Consider the following 19,756-nt stretch of genomic DNA (forward strand, 5'->3'; position numbering starts at 1 on the left):
ATCATACGAGAGCCAGTGTTACTTTGTGTTTCACTAATGAAGCCTGTACTCTTCGCCTACTTGCTTTTGCCTTACTGCCCTTTGAAACAGCAACGACATAGTGCTGCAGCACTTTAGTAGTTTTCTTCCTTCGATACCAAGCTCCAGGCATTGATGTTTTTGTGTGTCACTTGGCTTGGCCTCAGTCCTTTGCACTCGTTTTAAGTTCAAATAACCACAGACCTTTAACAGAAACAGAAACCAGTATGCCCAGTGAGTATATTGAGTCAGATTTTGACCAACAGACAGACACTTGAGGGCAACTGATTTTTTAATGAGTTTAGATCATATTGTCGGCAGAATTGAGACTGGTTACAGAAGGAAAACTACATCACAGATTTATCTAAACATAAGAAAAGTTGAATAAATAACTGAGAAAATGACAAACAAGAAAGCAAAGCTAGAAGCTTTCCTGTGATGAAAGGAGAAAAAATAAAGCTCTCAAAAAATACTAAGTTCTTAAGGAAATAAGTTTCATTTCAGGAGCAAAGGAATTTCCAGAAAACAAAATTTGATTGCAGTCAACACAACAAAAGCACACAGTGAGTTTGTTCACATGCATTTTTAGGTTTTGTATAAGCATGATTCCAACACCATGTAGCTCCACATCTCTGTAACTCTGTCATTTTTATTACTACTAAAATGGTTTAAGTTACATGTAACTTGGTTTATGTTTGCCTGCACACTCATTCATGTACTGCACTGCTCGATAGGCATCTAATTCTAAATAATACAAGACAATACCAGCCATATTTCTTAAATTTCTTTTTGTTTTCAACATGTAGATCATTATTGTTCTTGCTTTATTGATTAGTTGATAGCAGAGCTCACCTGTTTCCCTGGCAGACACACATTAGTATCAATGAAAAGATGAATATGTTGCTTCCACAATTCTGACTTCATCACATAAAACACATCACAGGTGATTCACTCCATGAAAAGCACCAGTAAAGTCTGCTTGCGTGTATTTTCTTGGCTGCAGCAGTGCATTGCAGGATGACGATGCAATTCATTGTTGCAAAAGCTTTTTTTGTGTTTTTTCATTTGATGAATGATTCTACATATTGCATCAATATCCCTCCTGTGCTAATGCAGGAATTTCATTTCAAGACTAACGAGCCAGACTAAGATGCAACTGTACCTAGATTAAACCTAAGAAAGCCAACTGCAATAACAAGACAACCCAAAATGCAAAGATTTAGACATACTTATCCAGACATCAATTAAGCAAATGTAAATTTGCTAAAAAATAAAATACAATAAAAGGAAGAAGTGTTAAAGTAAATCCTTATATCTTGTACTCTGATACCCAGATTGGATTTATTTGGATGTTTTGTAACCTAAACATAAGCGGACATATTTGTCTCTCTAGAACCTTAAAAACACTGACAGTTTATGGGCAGGTGTCTTGACAAATAAAAGCCATAACTAAAGTTTTGATCTTTTTAATGACATGAAGAGTATTTGATGTACAAACGCAGCACAATTCCTGTTTCCGGGCTACTAAGCTCTCTGCCTCCGCCGGACAGTTGATGTGTTGACGGCTTGCAGGATCCAGTGGTACTTTGAGCTCTCGTACCAGGAGGTGCATCTCTTTTTTTTAGGTAACAAACCCCATTCTCCTTTTAAAATGGGTGCTTAGAAGTTGAAATTTGCCAACATCAAGAGCTTCCTTGAATTAGGATGCCCTGCACTGCAAGTGTGTTATATAATGCCATGACTGGAGGGAGAGGAAAAGTAGAGCACAGGGGTAGAGATTAAAAAAGTTTCTACATAAAAAAGAAAGGAGGGAGGAAAAGAAGAGCATAAAAGCGAAGGAGGGGGAGGAGGACTGAAAGTAAGACACAGGAGATAGAAATACAGTATAATAAAACTAGAAGGGGGGATTAGGTCAGGCAGGAGTGAGGGTCCGTTTTTTCTGCAGGACGCTGGTCAGCTCCTCTCCTCTCCCAAGGCTCCTCTCTCCTTTTTTTCATTTAGATAATGGAGCATTTCGTTAATTGGCAGCGTGCAGTTTAGGCCGAGGTTTGTTTGCCAACACGTCAGAGTGAAATTATTTCCACTACATTTACAGCATAGTGCTGCTCAGCTTCCTCTCATTAAAAACCTCCTGCCCAGATAGAGCTTTCTGTGGAAATCTGCAGGCAGAGGCCAAACACCACTGCAGCAAAATAAAGAAGATAGGAATAAAACACATTTATCTACTATCTCACCATCCCCAGCCAGCTTGTAAAGGAGGAGACAGAAACTTCTCTATCTGTTTACTGTTATTGTTTTTCTCTACTCATAAACTCCTACTTCTGGCTGTGATTGTGCTTTTTTTTTCTCCTTCTCCTCCTCTCTTATCGAAAGAGTTATGCGTTGCGCTCGCATGATCTGTATCTTTAAATTTGATTGAGGGTATTTGCAGGGGGTGTTATTGGATTGCGGTGTTATTGTCTCACCTTTTCTCTCTGTGTTTTTAATGCCGGGATGGATATCCGCTCCAGCAGCACTGATCTCACTGTTCTGCTCATTAGGTCGGATTCACAAAGACTTGTGCTTCGCAACAATAAGACATGCACTTCTGTAGTCCAGCCATTACTGAGTTTAACAATGTGCACCAGCCAGAAAAGTCCATTATTTCTGCAGCTCATCATCCCAAGCATCCACACGAGACAAAAGGTTTGTGAAACTGCTTCAGTACAAGGGCCCATCTATCACTTAAGTCAGGAGCAGAGAGGGAAAAACAGGGTGCAGATACCACGTACTGGGCGTTCTGGCAGCATATAGCAGAAACAGGAAAAGAGAGACTTCTGTTTTTTTTCTTTCCTGAGTAAGGGGGCTGTTGAGTAAATTTGTCTCCAATGAGAATTGATTAAAAAACATTTCAATGCTCTGTTACAACCATTTTTCTTTGTCCACAGATGGCACATATTTTTAGACCTGAAAGGAGCATAAAAAAAGAAACTGGTGTGAGGAAGATTGAAATAATAACCTGAGAGAGAGAGAAATGGGGGCAAGAGTGGAGCGAGGAGCAGGTTGCTGCTGCAAGTTTGAAAGTGGAGCTGAATGAGCGAGCAGCTGCTACTTTAACAGACCTGTCACTGAAATCAAAGACCTTAATCAAAATTTTATCAATTAATTGATCTTTCCTCTTGTGCTTTGCCATGAGTGCAACTGAGATTCCCCCTGACTCTTGGCCCTCCAACTTGAAGCCATGCTCTACAACATAAACTGTGTTCATTAGCAATGATCAAGGGTTTCTCTAATGTGAGCGGAGATGTGATATGATGTCTGTTTCCCCCCTGACTCAGATGCTTTGCAGGACAACTCTCCCCAGTTGCTTTCTCAGTCTAAGGAGGACGCTCTCCTGCCTTTCATGCTGCTCATCTGAGTCAAACAATGTGCCTAACTTTAATTTCAGCTTTAGTTGTAACACTCCCACTCTTCTTGTGTTTCTCACAGGGTAACCAAGAGGCCACCAACCCCCCAGAAGCGATGGCCCAGCCGTACACCCCAGCCCAGTACCCGCCTCCCCCACAGAATGGTATTCCCGCAGAGTTTGCGGCGCCGCACCCACTTCCGACGCAGGACTACACCGGGCAGAGTCGGGTTCCGGAGCACGCCATGACTCTGTACACGCCCACACAGACGCACAGCGAGCCGGCCGGCACTGACAACAGCACGCCCACCATCACCGCCACCACGACCGCACCGGTCAGTGCCCTTCACCATCTGCAAACACTGTTCTCAACACGCTGTCAGCAAGTAAAATATATTCTTATTATCATTTTTATACCTTTCTGTTTTTGTTTAACAATGTCATTAACTGATTGTGTTTCTTTTTGTAAAAATGTATGAATTTGTCTAAAATCAGATATCTCCATATGAAAATATTGAATCTAGTCAAGGGGAAGATTTTAGATACTGTAAGTTTTTGTGATCTGAGTATTTTTTGGTTGCTTCTTGTGGAGCAAAATGTGAGAAACAATTTCTCCATTACCAAATGTCAAAACCAATTTTTGGTTTGTTTGAAAAATCTGACCAACACACAGATCAGGAAGGCTCGGTCTAAATATCAGTTACTCATACCCTCACTGAATGCACCAGAAGCTTGGAAATATTGTCCCCAAAAGATTCCGACCTCCAAAATTATGCAGTTTTATTTGCACTGTAACATCTGCACCATACAGAAAAACATGTTTTACAAATTTTCAATAATGTGTCCCAGTCTGCTGCATCCAACATCACAATTACAGGTTAAAATCAGCCTTTATAGTATCTTTAATTAGGCAGCACATAAATCACAATCCAATGTGTTTGTATATGATTTTAAACAAGGTGTGCCAACAGATTGTTTCAGGAGACTTTAGAAAATTATTTTCTGCACAATTTAACATGCACATGTGGTCCCATCTGTAATATTGTAATATGCATTTTTAATTGTCTTTACTACCTACCATATTGTTGCTCTATTATGTCAACATAAGTTGCATTTGGAAGTTTTACACTTTGTCTCAATTAGTGCACTCTTCAGCCAATGCCATATTTTCTTCCTTTCTCAAAGTATCATAAATTTATAATCTTTTTTTTTGTAAATTTTGTATAATCCCACCAACCAATGGCAGAGACCTTAGTCCTCTGGCTTTTTAACTTTCAGGAAAAAAAGCACCAATTACAAAAGCTCCCGAGCTGACGTAAACCTGATAATTGTCAAAATGTGAGGGTCGATCGTAGCAATTAATCAACACATTCATGACTGGAAGCAGATCTTGAAGTCCAGGTGAAGCTCAGCCTTGAATGAATGAGCTGAAGGTGCATCTGGGACTGAAACAACCTGAGCTGTTTGATTTTATTTACTTGAAGATGATTTGACATGCTGTCACCATGAATGATTCAGGCTCTCTGACAGCCGGGCAGTGGGCACCTTCACCCTTTTTGGCCTCAGAGATGCATTTTGTCCACTCAGGTCTGTTAATTATGTGTCACTACACAATAAGATGTGATGACCGGTGTCAAGACACAATAGTCCTGTTTTTCACCTGATCATGAGAATGAATGTGTTTACACAGTTGTCACTCTAAGTAGAAATTAAGCCTCTGGCACTGGCTTGTAAGCAAGTAAAAGTCTAAATTATGCATTTATTCTTGTACAAAGATCTTTGTGCATAAAATTCCTTGACTTTTAGATAAAAGGGTGCCCCTTGTGCGGCTTATAAAGGTGGATGAAGTTTTAAGGGAATGCTGTTTTGGAAAAAGTTTATTATTGTTTTAGCTTTGTATCCACATGGAAATTGTTTTAGGATCCCCAAAAGTATATTTTTTGAGACTGTGTTCCACAGTAAAAAATCTTCGAACTCCATCATTTTGTTTTCATGTGGACAGGAAAAAAATGATGTCATAGTTCCACCTCCCACCTAACCTATGAACCCGAGCATTACAACATCACAACAATAATTCCAAATTATACGCTTGTATTACTTCGATAAACAAAGAAGGCTGATGAACAATCCCAGTCTTAAAGAGTTGAGCCAAACTCATTTATTATTACACTAAATAATCTAAGACTGAAAAGGTTTTTATCTGAACTGTCAATTATACTAAACCGAATGTTGCAGGGAAAAACAAACAAACAATATACATCAAGTATATGTTTAAAAAATGTGGGAAATTGGAATAGCTTTAAAAAGATCAATATTTGTGTATAAATAATTTGCCCAACTGTCTCTCAGTGGACAGTCCATTATGTCTGCAAATTTGGACCGGCCCGACTCCCAATCAAAAGTAGTTTATGGTGACACAAAAGGAGAAGTTCCACTTTGTCACCAGTCCACAAAAAGCTCTTGTATTTGCAATCCTCATTTTTCTTCTCTGCTCCACTTTTTCACAGCAGCCTTACAGCTCCACAGAGTTCCTGCAGTGTCTGGGTCATTTTCTGTTCTCGTTTGGATGAAAATCTTTCTAGAAACGGTGCCATCTTCATGAGAAAGACAGTGTTCCTGTGTGGACAGGGCCTCAGCTTGTCTTCATTCCTCCTGCATTAAAACACCTGCTGAGGGGGGTCACAGCGAGGCCACAGCCCCCCTGAGAGGGATCTAGGTCACTCATAAAGAACGCTGCTAATACTTCCATTTTCCCGGCCTCACAATTACTGCACAGCCATGAATATTTGGCAGCAGAAAAGTGCTTAGGCAGCACAAGCAGAGCGATGGAGCATTATCATTGCCTTGTAATGTAGCAATGTTTGATTTGAAGATTTGTGTGACGCTCTCCAACTGCTCCATCGTTATATCCTGCACTTACAGTAATGGCTGACATGCAGGAGAGTTTAAAGTGAAGGGGGGACTTGGCAGGAGGTGCAGTCTCCTCCGTCTACACCACCCCAACACTGTACACCACTCCTCTGCTCGATCTCTCACCGTCTCTCCCTTCTCTCTTCATTTCGCATTTGATTTCATTTCATCTGTTCACCCGCTGTGAGAAAAAGCCCAGAGATGGTGGCCGTGGAGAGATGAGAGCTCGTTTTGCTTTTCCCTGCTCTCCTCCATCTTCTCTCTCTGCATCCATGCCTCTACCCCCACATCCAGCCGTCTCTTCTCCGGGAGGACAGAGGGATGAGATTAGTGGGGTGTAAACAGAGAGTCTAATCCTCGGGGGCCCCTGGTGTAGTGTTGCCCACTGCTGTGTTCCCTGGCTTTAATGACAGACACAGCCTGTTTGCTCTGGGTGCCACAGACGGGCCCGGGTGCCTTTGATTAGGGCACCCTGCAGAAGCACAGATTGAGGGAGCAGATCAGCTCGCTGCAAATCCCACCCCCTCACCGCACCCGCCTCCTCTCCTGGCTCAACTCTGCTGCGCTCAGCTCCTCCACCCCACGATGACGCTTTGCTCTGCACATCTTCTTGACTTAAAGACTTAAAAAGAGTCAAGTGAGTGAAAATTCAGTGAAACGTATGGATTCTGTGTCAATTCCCCGCAGAGAGTGTGTATGTTTTAATGAGGTGCAGTGAGGCTTCACTCCTTCCCTCTGTTTCTGCTCTTGTCTACCAGTCTCCAGTCTATACTGGGAAGGTGGCGCTGTCCACAGCCACTTCTCTGGGACTCCGCTTGGTGCCGTGTTCAAACAAGCTGAGTTGAAAGCAAGCGACTTGAGGAAGAGAGGCAGCCCCCAACTTTTCTCCAAATCCTTAGAGACGGGAGAAGCAGAGGGCTGCCAGGGAGCCACTGCTAGAGAAAAAAATAAAAACGAGCTCGTTATCTGGCTCGGTTCAAATAGTCTGAGGTTTGGTTGAATTTCATGAGTAATCATTCTCTTTTCAGATAACAAATTAAGGCAGTGGCATTAGGGCAGCACTCATTTCCAGATTTTTCACAGCCCCTGTCAGCGGCATGAAGACTTTCCAAAGGGTATTCTGGGGGACTGTGATAACATAGACACACACACACACACACACTCACACACAGAAAACATGGACAAGCACATGCAAACACTCACATGCTCTCTCATCTCTCGTGAGCTATGTTCACTGAAACACCAACAGGGTGTAACTTTCTGAGGCGGTGCTGATGGCAGCACAAAGATTAAAACAGACAACTGTGTTATCTGGAAGTGGGCGGAGCTTCTGATCATTTAAAAAATATTGTTCAGTGTCCCTCTATCTAAAAGATGAAATTAGAAACATTCTATTTTGTTATTATTGACAAAAAATGACTAAAATTTCCACAAATATCTCTTTTCAGTTTTGTAGCTTCCCCAAACAGCTGAGTGCTTCACAATAATCAGGAGGAATTTTACCACAGACTTTTTTGAGTTGAATATTTTGAGCTCTCAGTATTTCTAATGGCAGGAATGTACAATATGTATTGTAAAAAATAAGCCGAATTTCTGCATTATTAATAAGTTTGAACAACTTTACGGCTTAGATCTAACTTTTGTTTGATTGTTTAATGGACAGGATTTTCTGAGGATAACATTTTTAACAGCAGGTGGTTACAGAATAGTTTGTGGGATTGTGCAGAGTAGTTTTGATCAGTCAGTATTTTACCTGCAGTAGATAGCAGTCAGTTTGGAAAGTCAAAGAGAAATTTCAAGGAAAAGTAAAGCTAACATTTACCTGTTTTGGACTGAATTTCTAACATCTTAAAACAAATCAGACCTAAAACATTTTCTCATCAGTTTGACCAAATGGTACTTTAAATATTTGTACATCTCATTATTTTAACATGATTCAGCTGATTAGAGTCAAGAAATATTAAGCCAGTATCTCAATGAGCTGTGACTGTTTGTGACTAGTTAGGAAATGGCATTAGTGAAAAAAGTTTTTGCAATAAATTTTCCCTCAAAAGACTCAGTCACTGCAGGGATCTCAAACCCTTTTTAGTTTTGTTGTGTGCATCTTTAACCCATCTCAAGAGCACTAGAGCTGTATTTCGACCATTGACACCTTTTGTGTTGTATCTCCCCTCTCATAGAAAACATGTCCAGGTCTAAAAACCAGGCCAGTGATAAATAAAAATAATAAAAAGTCTGCATTTTGGAAGTCTGTTCCAGTAGATTATGTTATAAAGGTGGACAACAAAAATGTGCATGGCCAAGAATACATGTTTTGCAAGCTGTGCACACAAAACAATATGAATTATATAAACCTGTTGTGTAAAATGTGGTTATTTTCTCACAATTTTGAGTCACCAAAATTGGTCTCCAGCAGTCACAGCCCAATAAGATACTACCATTTAAACAAGCATAAAATATTTAATATCATGTTTGCTCAAACTGCTATGAATTTTTAAGATTATTGATTAACTATTGAATAGCTTGATTCTTCTATAAGAATTTCTCCTCAATTCTCTAAACCAAGATCTTTCTAACTGCTGTCTACTGCGTGTAAGATACTGACTGATCAGAACTACTCCCCACAACCCTAATTAAAAAAAAAAATCTATTCCTTTAAGAGACAGTATATTAGGGCAGAGGTCCCCAGCCCTGGTCCTCGTGCCCCACTCTCCTGCAGGTTTTAGTTGCTTCCCTGCTTCAACACACTTAACCGAAAGGAGAGGGATCTACAAGGCTTGATGACATTCAGAGTAATTAAATTCTTTAAATCTGAAACATGCAGGAAGCATTGTGAGCTCGTTATTCAGTCACCTCAAAATTACACTTCAGCAGATACTAAAACTATGGAGGAAACAGTTGGTAAAATACCCTGAAAATGATCCAAATGTGACTCTTTTTGCTAAAACACAGCCAAGGCTTCTCAAAAATCTAAATATATGTGACCCGTGCTGCCAGAATGAGTCACAATAAGAAACTTTTCAATATTGAGTTATTTTTGTTGTCAAATTATTCATCTCAAAAGCTTCAAAATTATATTTAGTTTGATAAAACTTGGCAATTTATCACGTGGCCTGGTAACAAACTGGTTTTGTTTATGAGAGCGCCACTTTGAAAACTTAATTTTTATTGATATAGTGCAGTGGTCTCCAGTCCTGGTCCTGGAGGGCCACTATCCTCATGTTTTAGTTGTTTCTCTGCTCCTCAGCAGGTCTTCAGGTTCTGCAGAAGCCTGTTAATCAATCAGTCATTCAAATCAGTTGTGTCACAGCAGAGAAAAATCTAAAACATGCAGGATCGTGGCCCTCCGGGACCAGAACTGGACACCCCTGGTCTTTGTCATCAGGATTTCCAGTCGTATATATAAAGAGGAGAAATCCCCAAGCTGCACAACGATACCAAACATTATGCAAAGGAATTTCCCTGGTCAGTTTCTAAGGAAATTAAAAGGATTGGAATTAAAAACATTATTTCTGAGGACCTACCTGTTAGAAAACTTCAATTTCAAAGTAGATAAGGAAGATTATGTGATATTTTAGTTACCAGGATAGCTAGATGGTGTCTTCATGGATTCGTTTTTCTGCAAGTCTCAATTATGGCAAAAATCAATATTTCCACTTTTTTTGCACTGCAGCCTGTGCATTAAGACTTTGCCAGCACAGGTCATATTTAAGACTATTTCTTGGTGATTCTTGCTGAATAATTTCTAAAGCTGAAACTGGCAACATTTAGCAAAATGAGTTTTAAAAGCATGAATTTTTTCACCTGGATGCTCTGAAACTTAGAGTTAAACCCGTCTGCACAGCATCAAGGAGCCCACTCTCAGTCCTGTTGTGCAGGGCCACTTCTGATTGTCCAAGGGGAAATAACAAACAAGTTTTCCCAAAACATCTTATACAAAAGTGTGGCTTGTCATAGCCTTTGGGAAAGTTGATTGCCACTGCTTTCTGTTGTCTGCAGGTTGTTCCCTGGCAGAAATAATTGGAACATATAGTACAGATACATTGTCTAACCATGTTGTGACTGGCAACAGGAGAAAACTTTGTTTCACAGGATGCATTTCTGGTAAAACAAATAAGGGCTGTACTTGTGGACCAATTTTGGTGTTAAAGTACAGTTGGGTATATTTTGTTTGTAAGTTTCACACTGCCTAATCAGTGGATTAAACTTACTGCTTCAAAAATGCCCCTGAATGATTTGGCTAATTGATAAGAATCAAGGAGATGAGTTGGGTCAGGCCCTCTCTGCCACATTTACTCCTCCATCCTCCTGTCAGGTGATGGAAAGGTTATATTTGCAGCTTCTTTTGAAAAAGAAAACAAACTGTGGAGGACCGGAAGAGGAAAGTAATGAATTAAGGCTCAAGCATTCTAATTCTTGTGAGCAAAGACTCTAAACCCCCCACCCCGACTCCTATTTAATCGGATGTAATCTACCTGCTTGGCAGCATTCCAATCAGATAGTTTCAATTATGCTCTTGTAATGCCACTCTGCGAGGAGGGGGAAAGTGCTGAGCAGAGCACTTTGCAGGCGATTTGCAAATAACAGCAAGGGAGTCTTTTAGAGAAATGACTGAACAGGAAGCCAGAGAACTGCTCGAGTTGACAGCTCTCTCACTCTTAGGTTTGCTGGTTTTGGCGGTGATGCTGTGTTTTGCATCCCACCTCCTCCTCCCTGTGACAGCAGCTGTCGGGACAGTAAAGTGCCACTGAAGGTGGCCTCCTATGGTAATACGGAGATAATTATTTTCCACTGCTGCACCACCATTTCACAACCAGGCAGGCAGGTTGGAGCCTTGGGAGCAGCGTGCAGAGGCAGCCTTTCCGGATCTCAGTGACACTCGAAGTTATTGAGTTAGTAGTTTGCAGTCTGGGGTGCTCGGAGTCAGCAATTCAGCATTTGTGTTCTCTGTATGTGTGTTTGCCCCTGATGTCAGCGGGCTGCTGGCCTGTCTGAGCACCGAGTGAAAGTTAATCTGGATGTCTGCAAACACGCGACTGCTCCTGCCGTGATAAAAAGCCCGACGGACAGAGCTGGAGGACAGCGGTGCTCAGTAGTCTGGCAACATACGCTAAAGGTCGATAGTGTCATGTGTGACCGATGAAACAGATTGACCTGTGGGGCTCTGGTACCTTGTCACCCTCCACGGTCCCAGCATCTGTCTGCAACGTGTCACCCTTGGGGCCCAACATGGCTACTCAGGCTATTAACCTCCAGCACACGAGGACACAGCAAAGTTAGGACCACTACACTTGTCTCACTGTCACAAATCCACTCTTTATTCGGCAAGTTGAGAGAATTTTCTGGCTCCGGTGTCCTTTACCACTTGTTAGCTCATTGTTCGGACACCGTCAGGCTCAGGTAGAACCTGAGGAAGCTGCCACCCACCTGGATGGCTGCAGGGGAGACAAAGTGGGACCTTGAATCAAACAACTGTCACTGCTAACAATGTATGTCACCATCTCCGAATGGGCCATAAAAAGCAAATAAATGATGGCCATTACAGTGGAGATTGTGATTATGATAATGAGAATAATAAAGGCGATCATCATTACGATCATGATGATAATGATAATACTGTGATGATGAATTATAATGAATAAATCCCTACCCCATTTCCTAAATGGTGGGAAATGTATCACTAAAAGAGGCCTGCAGCCATCCGATGGGCTCCGAGCGGGGTGAGGGTTATTGGTGTGTGAGAGTCATTTGAACCGTTTGTACTCCGGCTACAACCTCCTCTCTTTTCACGGCTGTAACACTACAACATTGTGTCTGTGTCTATGACTTTCCAGCCGGTGTATAGTGTGTGTGCCATGCTCAGAGAGCACTTCCCAGGGGACCTTGCAGTTTACATATCACATTCAAACAGCTTTTGTGCTCAATATCTGCCACTTCCACTCTCTCATTTCTCACCCCTCCTCCCTCCTCTCGCTGTTTCTTTATTTAGACCCCCTTCGTGATTCCCAGCCACTAAATTAGGGTTTATTTTTGTTGATTGTATTCATTTGTTTACTATAGTGAAATACACTCGAAAATAAAACAGTTTTGTTGTTCATTCAAATTCTCAAATCAAACTTTTTTCTGATGAGTGACCTCTTGTGGTCAAAACTGCCACTACTTTGCTTTTTTAAATGTGGAAACTGCAGCACTGATTCTGTATTTACATTTTAAACCCAGAGGATTGCTTTTTGTTCATCTCCAGTCACCCAGCAGTCAGTGTCGGTTTCCTTTAACTCCAACAGTTCAAATACAAATCTCCAAAGGTTTATTTGTCTTATTATTTCAACAACTACCCAACCAGTGCGGCAGATTTATTTATCTATCCAGTTCACGTGAAAGTAACTCCAGGACTTTTTGTCAATTTTTGGTTCAGTTGTGACAGAAATTTGATTCTTGCAAACATTTGTGTATAGATTCAAAACTAAATAAGAAAGGTGAGGAAACTTTAAATCAGATATTTTATCAAGGATCAGTACTACGACTTATATTTAAAAAGAAACAAGAAAAAAATACCAGTGAATTTTAAACACATAAATTGTTAGCAATTTAATGAACTCCATCAAAAATCTAAAATGCTGTAAATGTTGATATAAATATGAGGAAAGAAGAAAAGTCCATTTTTCGCTAATCTTTTTGATTTTTTTAATGAAACAAAAAGATAAACTACCTTTTAAAAAGCAGATATCAGCTCAGACATATGGCATGTCAACGCAAATATTTTTTTTTGTGAGGAAAACAGTAGAAAAGAAATTGAAACAGTGTGGTCTGCTAAATGTCTTATTATCCACCATTTAAAATAAATTTATTTAAATTATCTGCATTAAAATGTGGTGGACTTTAAGCAGGATAAAATGGAAATACTCAAAGTAAAATTGTAAGTGTCAGAATTGTACTGAATTACTTTGTGTATTATATATAATATACACACACACACACTGTATGACTGTGTGTGTGTGCTTTTTATTGCTGTATGTTAGAGAGGAGGGTTTTTCAGCATTAGAAGAGAGACAGACTTTTGTTCTTTACCTGCTGCTTGTATTTAATGTTTATTTAATAATATTTGTGTTAATAAATTTATTCTCAGTAAAGAAAATTATCCTTTCTTTCAGGTTGGCTGCTTAAATATAAAAGCAAAAAGGAGCGAGAGAAAAAACATTGTTAGGAACAGAATGAACTTCTGTCACAAGAGTGCATAAAAGAGAATAAACTGAACATTTGACCAATGAGGTTTTTGTCCAGAGAAAATAACAGTGCCTCAAAAACGAGGTCCATCTAAAGAGATGAGCCACAAGCACGCTCAGTGAAATCCATCACTGGTGTCATGCAGAGAAACAAGAGGAATTTGTCATTGACATCAGACAAGTCATTTATATAGAAATGTCAGCATCACATTCGCATAATGATGGAAACAACAACGCTGAGGGCTCTGGGCCTCGCACTCTGATGGCTGTGTGCAAACGTCACCAATAATGTGTCTTTAGTCTAGACATGTCAGGGCTCTGTAGGATCTATATCCACGCCTTTTTGTCAGCGCCTTCAATCTTCCCTGTTGCTCAAGAGCTAAGTGCAAGAGATTAATATGTGGATTTGTAATGCACAACCTCAGGTTTGACACTATAAGTCATCGGCTGTTTATCGCTTTGGCTTTCTTGGCTGATTGAAAAATGACAGAAGCTGAGTAAGTTAGTCAGCCAGGCCTCCCACCCCACCCTGCTACCCCCTCTCTCAAACTGCAGGACCAGGAGGTACAGTACACTGTGGGAGATAATGAGCAGCTTGTGTCTTTTCTGTGTTTGTTTCCCTCCGGCAGACAGATGACGTGACGCAAACAGAGGGCTCTCAGCAGCTCCAGCTCCAGCACTCAGACTCTTCAGAGAAGCAGCAGCCAAAAAGGTTACATGTCTCCAACATTCCTTTTCGCTTCCGGGACCCAGACTTGAGACAAATGTTTGGGGTGAGTATCACCAAGGAAAACCTCTTTCCTCCTCCTCTCTTCAGTGGGTTTGTCAGTCAGTTACACCACTACAGATGCACAGTTCCAATGACAACATGGTGGTGTTCAGATTCTCCAAAAAGGTGTTACTGTTGGCTGCACCTCCACTTAGCATCAGAGGAAATTATTACAGCTTTATGGAACAGAGCCTTGAGCTTCAAAGAAAAATAACAATCTCACAGCAAAGGCAGCTTAGTTAATGAGTGAAGCCATTGCTGCAGCTGTCATCTAGTTAATGCATTGATTACTGCATTGTCGGGGGAGAAAAGAGTGCCTTCGGAGTTTTTGCAGGTGATAAACAGCTCAATCAGTCACAATCAGCTTGTGAACTTAGTGCTGAACTGCAGGTCAGACACGAGGGAGAAGTTAGTTCAGCTATGAAACCTGCAGCTGATCATCTTTGACTTCAATCCCAGAGAGATATGTCCCATAAGATGTTAAACAACTTGAATTTCTTCTGCTTTAGCAACTCACTTGTCAGACAAAATCACTTTTCACAAGTTACATGACCACTCCTGTGGTCAGCAGCAGACAAATGAGCTTATATTCCAGGCTACCAGGGGTCTTCATCAGAATTTCCCTCCCTCTGTCTCCTGGCCAATTAATGAGGCAATACATAGTTCAACAGCTCACCTTTGTGTCTCACATGAGCCTCAATAAGAACTGAACCAAATTCAATAACGATAATGGATCTGAATGGAGACAATTTCCAAAAATGTACTTCAAATGTTGCTCACTAATTGGACCATTAGAAGCCAGAAGCGTTAATTCTAGTCGTTATGAAGACAACATTGAGCTGATGATATTAATTACCAGCGAGCCCTTGCTGTGGCTTTATAAATGGCAGACAACATGGCTGCTTTCTCTCTCTGATTGTTGGCTTTATTGTTCCCAGCTCTGGTGCAGGTCGTGTGGAATCCAAATCACTCCCATAATTAGCTTGGAGGCTTTGTGAGCCTGGCCGCTGCATGCAGATATATGATAGAAAATTGATTGCAGCCCACCCAGTCTCCCTCAATCAACCCTCCTCACTCACATGTTGCCTGCTCCTTCCCGTTACTCTCCTTTTCACTCTTGGTCATTGGCACAGTGGAGGATTGTGGGATTGATTGTCTTGGTTAGAGCTTGGCAAAGAGATAGCTGGTCCGCTCCACCCTCTGACATGGCCTCCACAATGGGGCCTTTGTGTGATCAGCGTGTGCAAAGCCTCATCCCTCTAGCTCTAATGGCTTCTAGAGCGCCACCAGCTCAATATGCCATTACTGTTACGCATGAGTGAAACCCACAGGCAGGAAGGCAGAGGAGAAAGAGAGTGGAGGTACGTCCACAGCCCCGCCAAGAGCTCAATCTGCTCCTACACAGCTCAGAGAAACCAGCAACAATGGTTTTAGCCTCTGAGGAAAGCCGGAGAGGTGAAATGAGATGGGAGGGTCCAAGATGCAAACCACTGGGTTGAGGGTGTGGAAAGACCTATGAGCTTCTAACGAGACGCTGAAAGAAGGTCTCATTAGGGCATCCACAGCAAACGTTAATCAGTAATTAGAAACTGTGATCTCTGAGAGCTAGTAAGTACGCAGGAAATGAAAACACTCCAAGCACGAGTGAGCTCTCCGAGGAGCCCATGCTGCGCTGCTTGAGGGCGCCCTCATTTGTGCAACTGGATTCTTCAGCAGTGCTTCTCTTCATGGATGTAAAGGCTTTCACAGCATTCCCCAGAGCAATCAGGGCCTCCCCCTTGCTCACCCCCTCCTTGCTGTCCTACAGTCTCACAGACTGCTGTGCTTGAACATGATCTGCGCTGGCCACAGCAGCATAATTATGGGTTTCTGAAAAGCTTTAAGATATTCAGGCTAATCAAAGGTGGCGGCACAAAGGCCTCAATCTTGTTTGTTGCTTCCACACTTACAAGCTTAAGGCCAAAGAAATGCAGTCTATCTTAATTTTATTCAGGAAAAAGAGCTGTGAGTCCACATCAGAGGAGGAAAATCTCACTCTGTTTACAACTTTTACCTCCTTTACTGCAAATCATTTTTTTATGAATGTTGATGTTTTAGGATTTTTTCTTTTCCAGGCATCTGTTGGTTTTTGAGTTTGTGCACGAATTGTATAATCCTTTTTCTGTTTCTCTGTAATGCATTCAAAGTGCAGATTAAAAATGATTTGGTAAGGCTGCACAGCTTGGGTGTTGCTCCAAACATTCAAACGTATCAGCATTTAAACGTTAAAACAAATGGGATAAAACAGAAGAAACCAGTGGTGTGGTCACTGAACTTAAAGATCCTCTGTGGATGGATGTAGCTGCAGCCTTGTACTGTAGATGACATCAGTCTCTCCCTGTCCTCCCCCCTCTGGAGACTCCTCCCATTGAAGCTATTGTTTATCGGTGCTGCTGATGCAGCTGTTTCTGTGTGTGTGTGTACGCATGTGTGTGTAGGAGGGGATAGAAGTGCATGAGATCAGTGGTGAGCATCGAGCAGTCCCCTGCGCCATGTGGAAATCCACAAAGACGACTTCCTCTGAAACTAATTAATCGACGCCACAAGCCCATTACACTCGGTTAAAACAATTAGCATCTCCACGTTGTGTGGGGGAAGCATTGTCTTCTCAGGCGAGAAAGGGGGCATCACGCTGGGATATAAATGCCTGCGCAAGTGATCGAGCCTGCATTCCCTGTTCGAATCAGTGGAGCTGAGCGCCATACGAGACAGATGTGTGGATAGGATCTATGGAGTCTCTTTCCGAGAGGAACAGATATATAAGAAGAGAATGTGTGTGTGTGTGATGCTTTTAAATAACCAAGTCATTTTTTTCTACTTGGATGTACTGAGATAGCTGCATTAGCTTTAAAAGGAAGAAGAAACATAAGTTTTTCTGCTAACCCTCAGCTCCTTGAGCCCTCTCCAGCCAGATAATAGCTAACTCCTCCTAACCCCTATTAGAGACTCAGTCAAACGATCCATCCATTCCCATTGAGCGTCGACCACATGGAAGGCCCATTTCTTCCCTGTTGTGCTGAAATGAAGGCGACGCGGACCGCTTGACAGGGTAATTACTTTTAATGAAATAATACGGCCATTGTAGACAGCAATTAAAAGTCACATTCGCTCCACTCATTAGAGGAACTTACAGTTTACTTTCATTCCTCTGTTTTCTAATGACCCAAAGGCAGGCCTGTTAAATCGAAAGGCTGGAGCATGTTAACCCCCAGGGACTGGCCCTCCGGTCCTGTTGACTGTGTGAACACACAGAATAAGGAACTGAAAGGAGATAGAAAGGTAGCACTAAACTCCTTACATGTCAGAGCTCAGTTATCTGCTCAGGCTTAAAAGAGTGAATTTTCTAAATGGTGACAACATCAAAATACCATCTGATGTTGTGTTTCATTTAGTGTTAAGTCAAACAAGTAAACACACATCAGAAAGGCTGGGAAATAATCAGAGATCAAGTATTTTTACAAACACTGTGATCTCATTTCATTGATAAAACAACAGAAAGGCATTAAAGCAACAGAGACAAGTTCTCTTTTCTAACCATGCCAACAACCTTCAAGAACTGTTTGCTGAGCTAACAAATGCAAATTGACCACCATTTCCTCACAAAAATAACATTTCCATATTGCCTTGATGATTTTTCTTTCTCCAGTCTTCCTTCTCATGAATTCACAGTTAGTGAGGCTTTCTAACTCCGTCTCTCCTCTTCTGTTTTTCTTTTCTCTCTGCAGCAATTTGGAAAGATTTTAGATGTGGAGATTATCTTTAATGAGCGAGGATCCAAGGTAAGTGAACTAGAACGCCAGCTGCTTCATTACCATGTACTTCTTCTGTTTCCTAATGATGGCATTAGTGTGGTGTGTACATTGGCGGAGAGTAGTGGTCTCTAAGCCTGGTCTTGGAGAGGCGCATCCACTGAGCCTCTCCTTCTTGCTCTCCCTACCTCACTATTGTTTTGGTTATTTGTTGCAGCTCTCCCTCAAGTTGTGAATCATTAGGCCTGTCAATCAATTTATTATTGAGCTGTTTCACATTTTACTTGATCCACCAGCAGGCTGCAGGTCCTCGAGCATATGGATCAGAACCTGCTTGTTTAGGAAGCTGAACCTCTTGAAAACTGAAGCATTGATTAAGATTGTTCTACATTATTTAGATTTACGATCCTTTGTGATAAGCAAATTTTAATCTCATTGCAGTAATTTTTAAGGCTGATATTACTCAGCGTTTCAAAACAGAACATCTTATGTTGGCAATGTGTTGCATACATAAATTTCAAGGGGCCAGTTGAAGGATGAGGTTGGCCTTATTCTGCATTTCTTGTTATAAAAAAAAAATCCAATCGGAGGACCAAAACTAACAATGTGCGACTCCCTTTCTCAGCACTTTCTGACTTCCCCACTTATGCGGCACTCGGCCCCAAGCTCGCCGGTTCCTACTCAGGTTGTTAGTCTTTATAAAAAGGTCACAAATATGCAGATTTATTTAAATAAGAAGGAGCTCAGCATTTTTAAGAACATCTAGCTGCTGAAGTTTTAAGTACACAATGCTTAACCAGAAGGTGATAGTGTAGCTGTTGGGGACTAATTTCAGCAGCAGATTAATGCAGGATTGGCGAATATCACCAAGACTGAGTCAACATTATTGGTAGTTTGTGATGGTTTGCTTTTTGAGACCTTCACAAACTTTAGTTTTGGCCTGTTTGTCTTCTCTTAAAACCCATCTGCAGAGAACACCTGAATGATTTCATAGGATTCAATTTTATTCCTGAATCTTTTATGGAATCTGATTTTATACAGCATAGATTATTTATATTTGAAAGCTAATTCAACCCCCCAAAACCAGGAGCAGCTACCAGCTTTAAGAAAAATAGCCACAGCGTTGAGGCGTTGCAGCAGTATCAGTCTCCTAACCACGTACCAGGACAGGTGAAGCCTGCGGCGGTGTGAACAGCCGAGTGCTACTCATCCAGCTGTTCATTTAATAGAGTGTACTAAGCTCCACAGCTTTCCATTCATAAAGGCGACAGGCTCCCGGGCTGGGTGTTGAGGCATGAATACTATTGATTCCCATTCATACCTGGGAGTGCTTTTGGGCTCGTATACAGGCATGCAGGGCGCCCTGGAACCAGGCGCTGCTGCTGCTGCACTCAGCCCCCTCTGCCAGACAAGATTGAGCACCGGATAAACCTGCCTCCTCCGCCGTAACAAGCATTTATTGTTTGTGCCCCACAAAGCCATTACCCATGATGCCTCTCTCCCTCGCACACTCTCTGTGCTATATAATGAACCTATCAGGCCATTAATAAATAATCTATTTCCTATGAAGCTTTGGCAATTTGCATTCAATATGTTTGTCTCCTTTGAAAAATGGTGGCTCCACTCTCTCTTCTTGTAAGCTAATTATTTGTGCATGATAAAA

General features: G+C 41.5%; 1 protein-coding gene across 11 annotated transcripts in view; it reads left to right on the top strand.

Moving 5' to 3' along the window:
• rbfox3a (RNA binding fox-1 homolog 3a) overlaps positions 1-19,756 on the top strand; it is a 562,538-nt gene that overhangs the window by 517,663 nt on the left and 25,119 nt on the right. For 10 of the 11 annotated variants that reach the window (XM_017419378.3, XM_017419373.3, XM_025006644.2 and 7 more), the window contains 3 exons: positions 3,487-3,789; positions 14,166-14,309; positions 18,070-18,123. In XM_017419378.3, the coding sequence (XP_017274867.1) occupies positions 3,487-3,789; positions 14,166-14,309; positions 18,070-18,123 (501 nt within the window). The remainder of the gene's footprint in view (positions 1-3,486; positions 3,790-14,165; positions 14,310-18,069; positions 18,124-19,756) is intronic. The other variant, XM_017419379.3, reaches the window with a different exon arrangement.

Source organism: Kryptolebias marmoratus, linkage group LG12 (genome assembly GCF_001649575.2).
Source record: "Kryptolebias marmoratus isolate JLee-2015 linkage group LG12, ASM164957v2, whole genome shotgun sequence".
Classification (NCBI taxonomy): domain Eukaryota; kingdom Metazoa; phylum Chordata; class Actinopteri; order Cyprinodontiformes; family Rivulidae; genus Kryptolebias; species Kryptolebias marmoratus.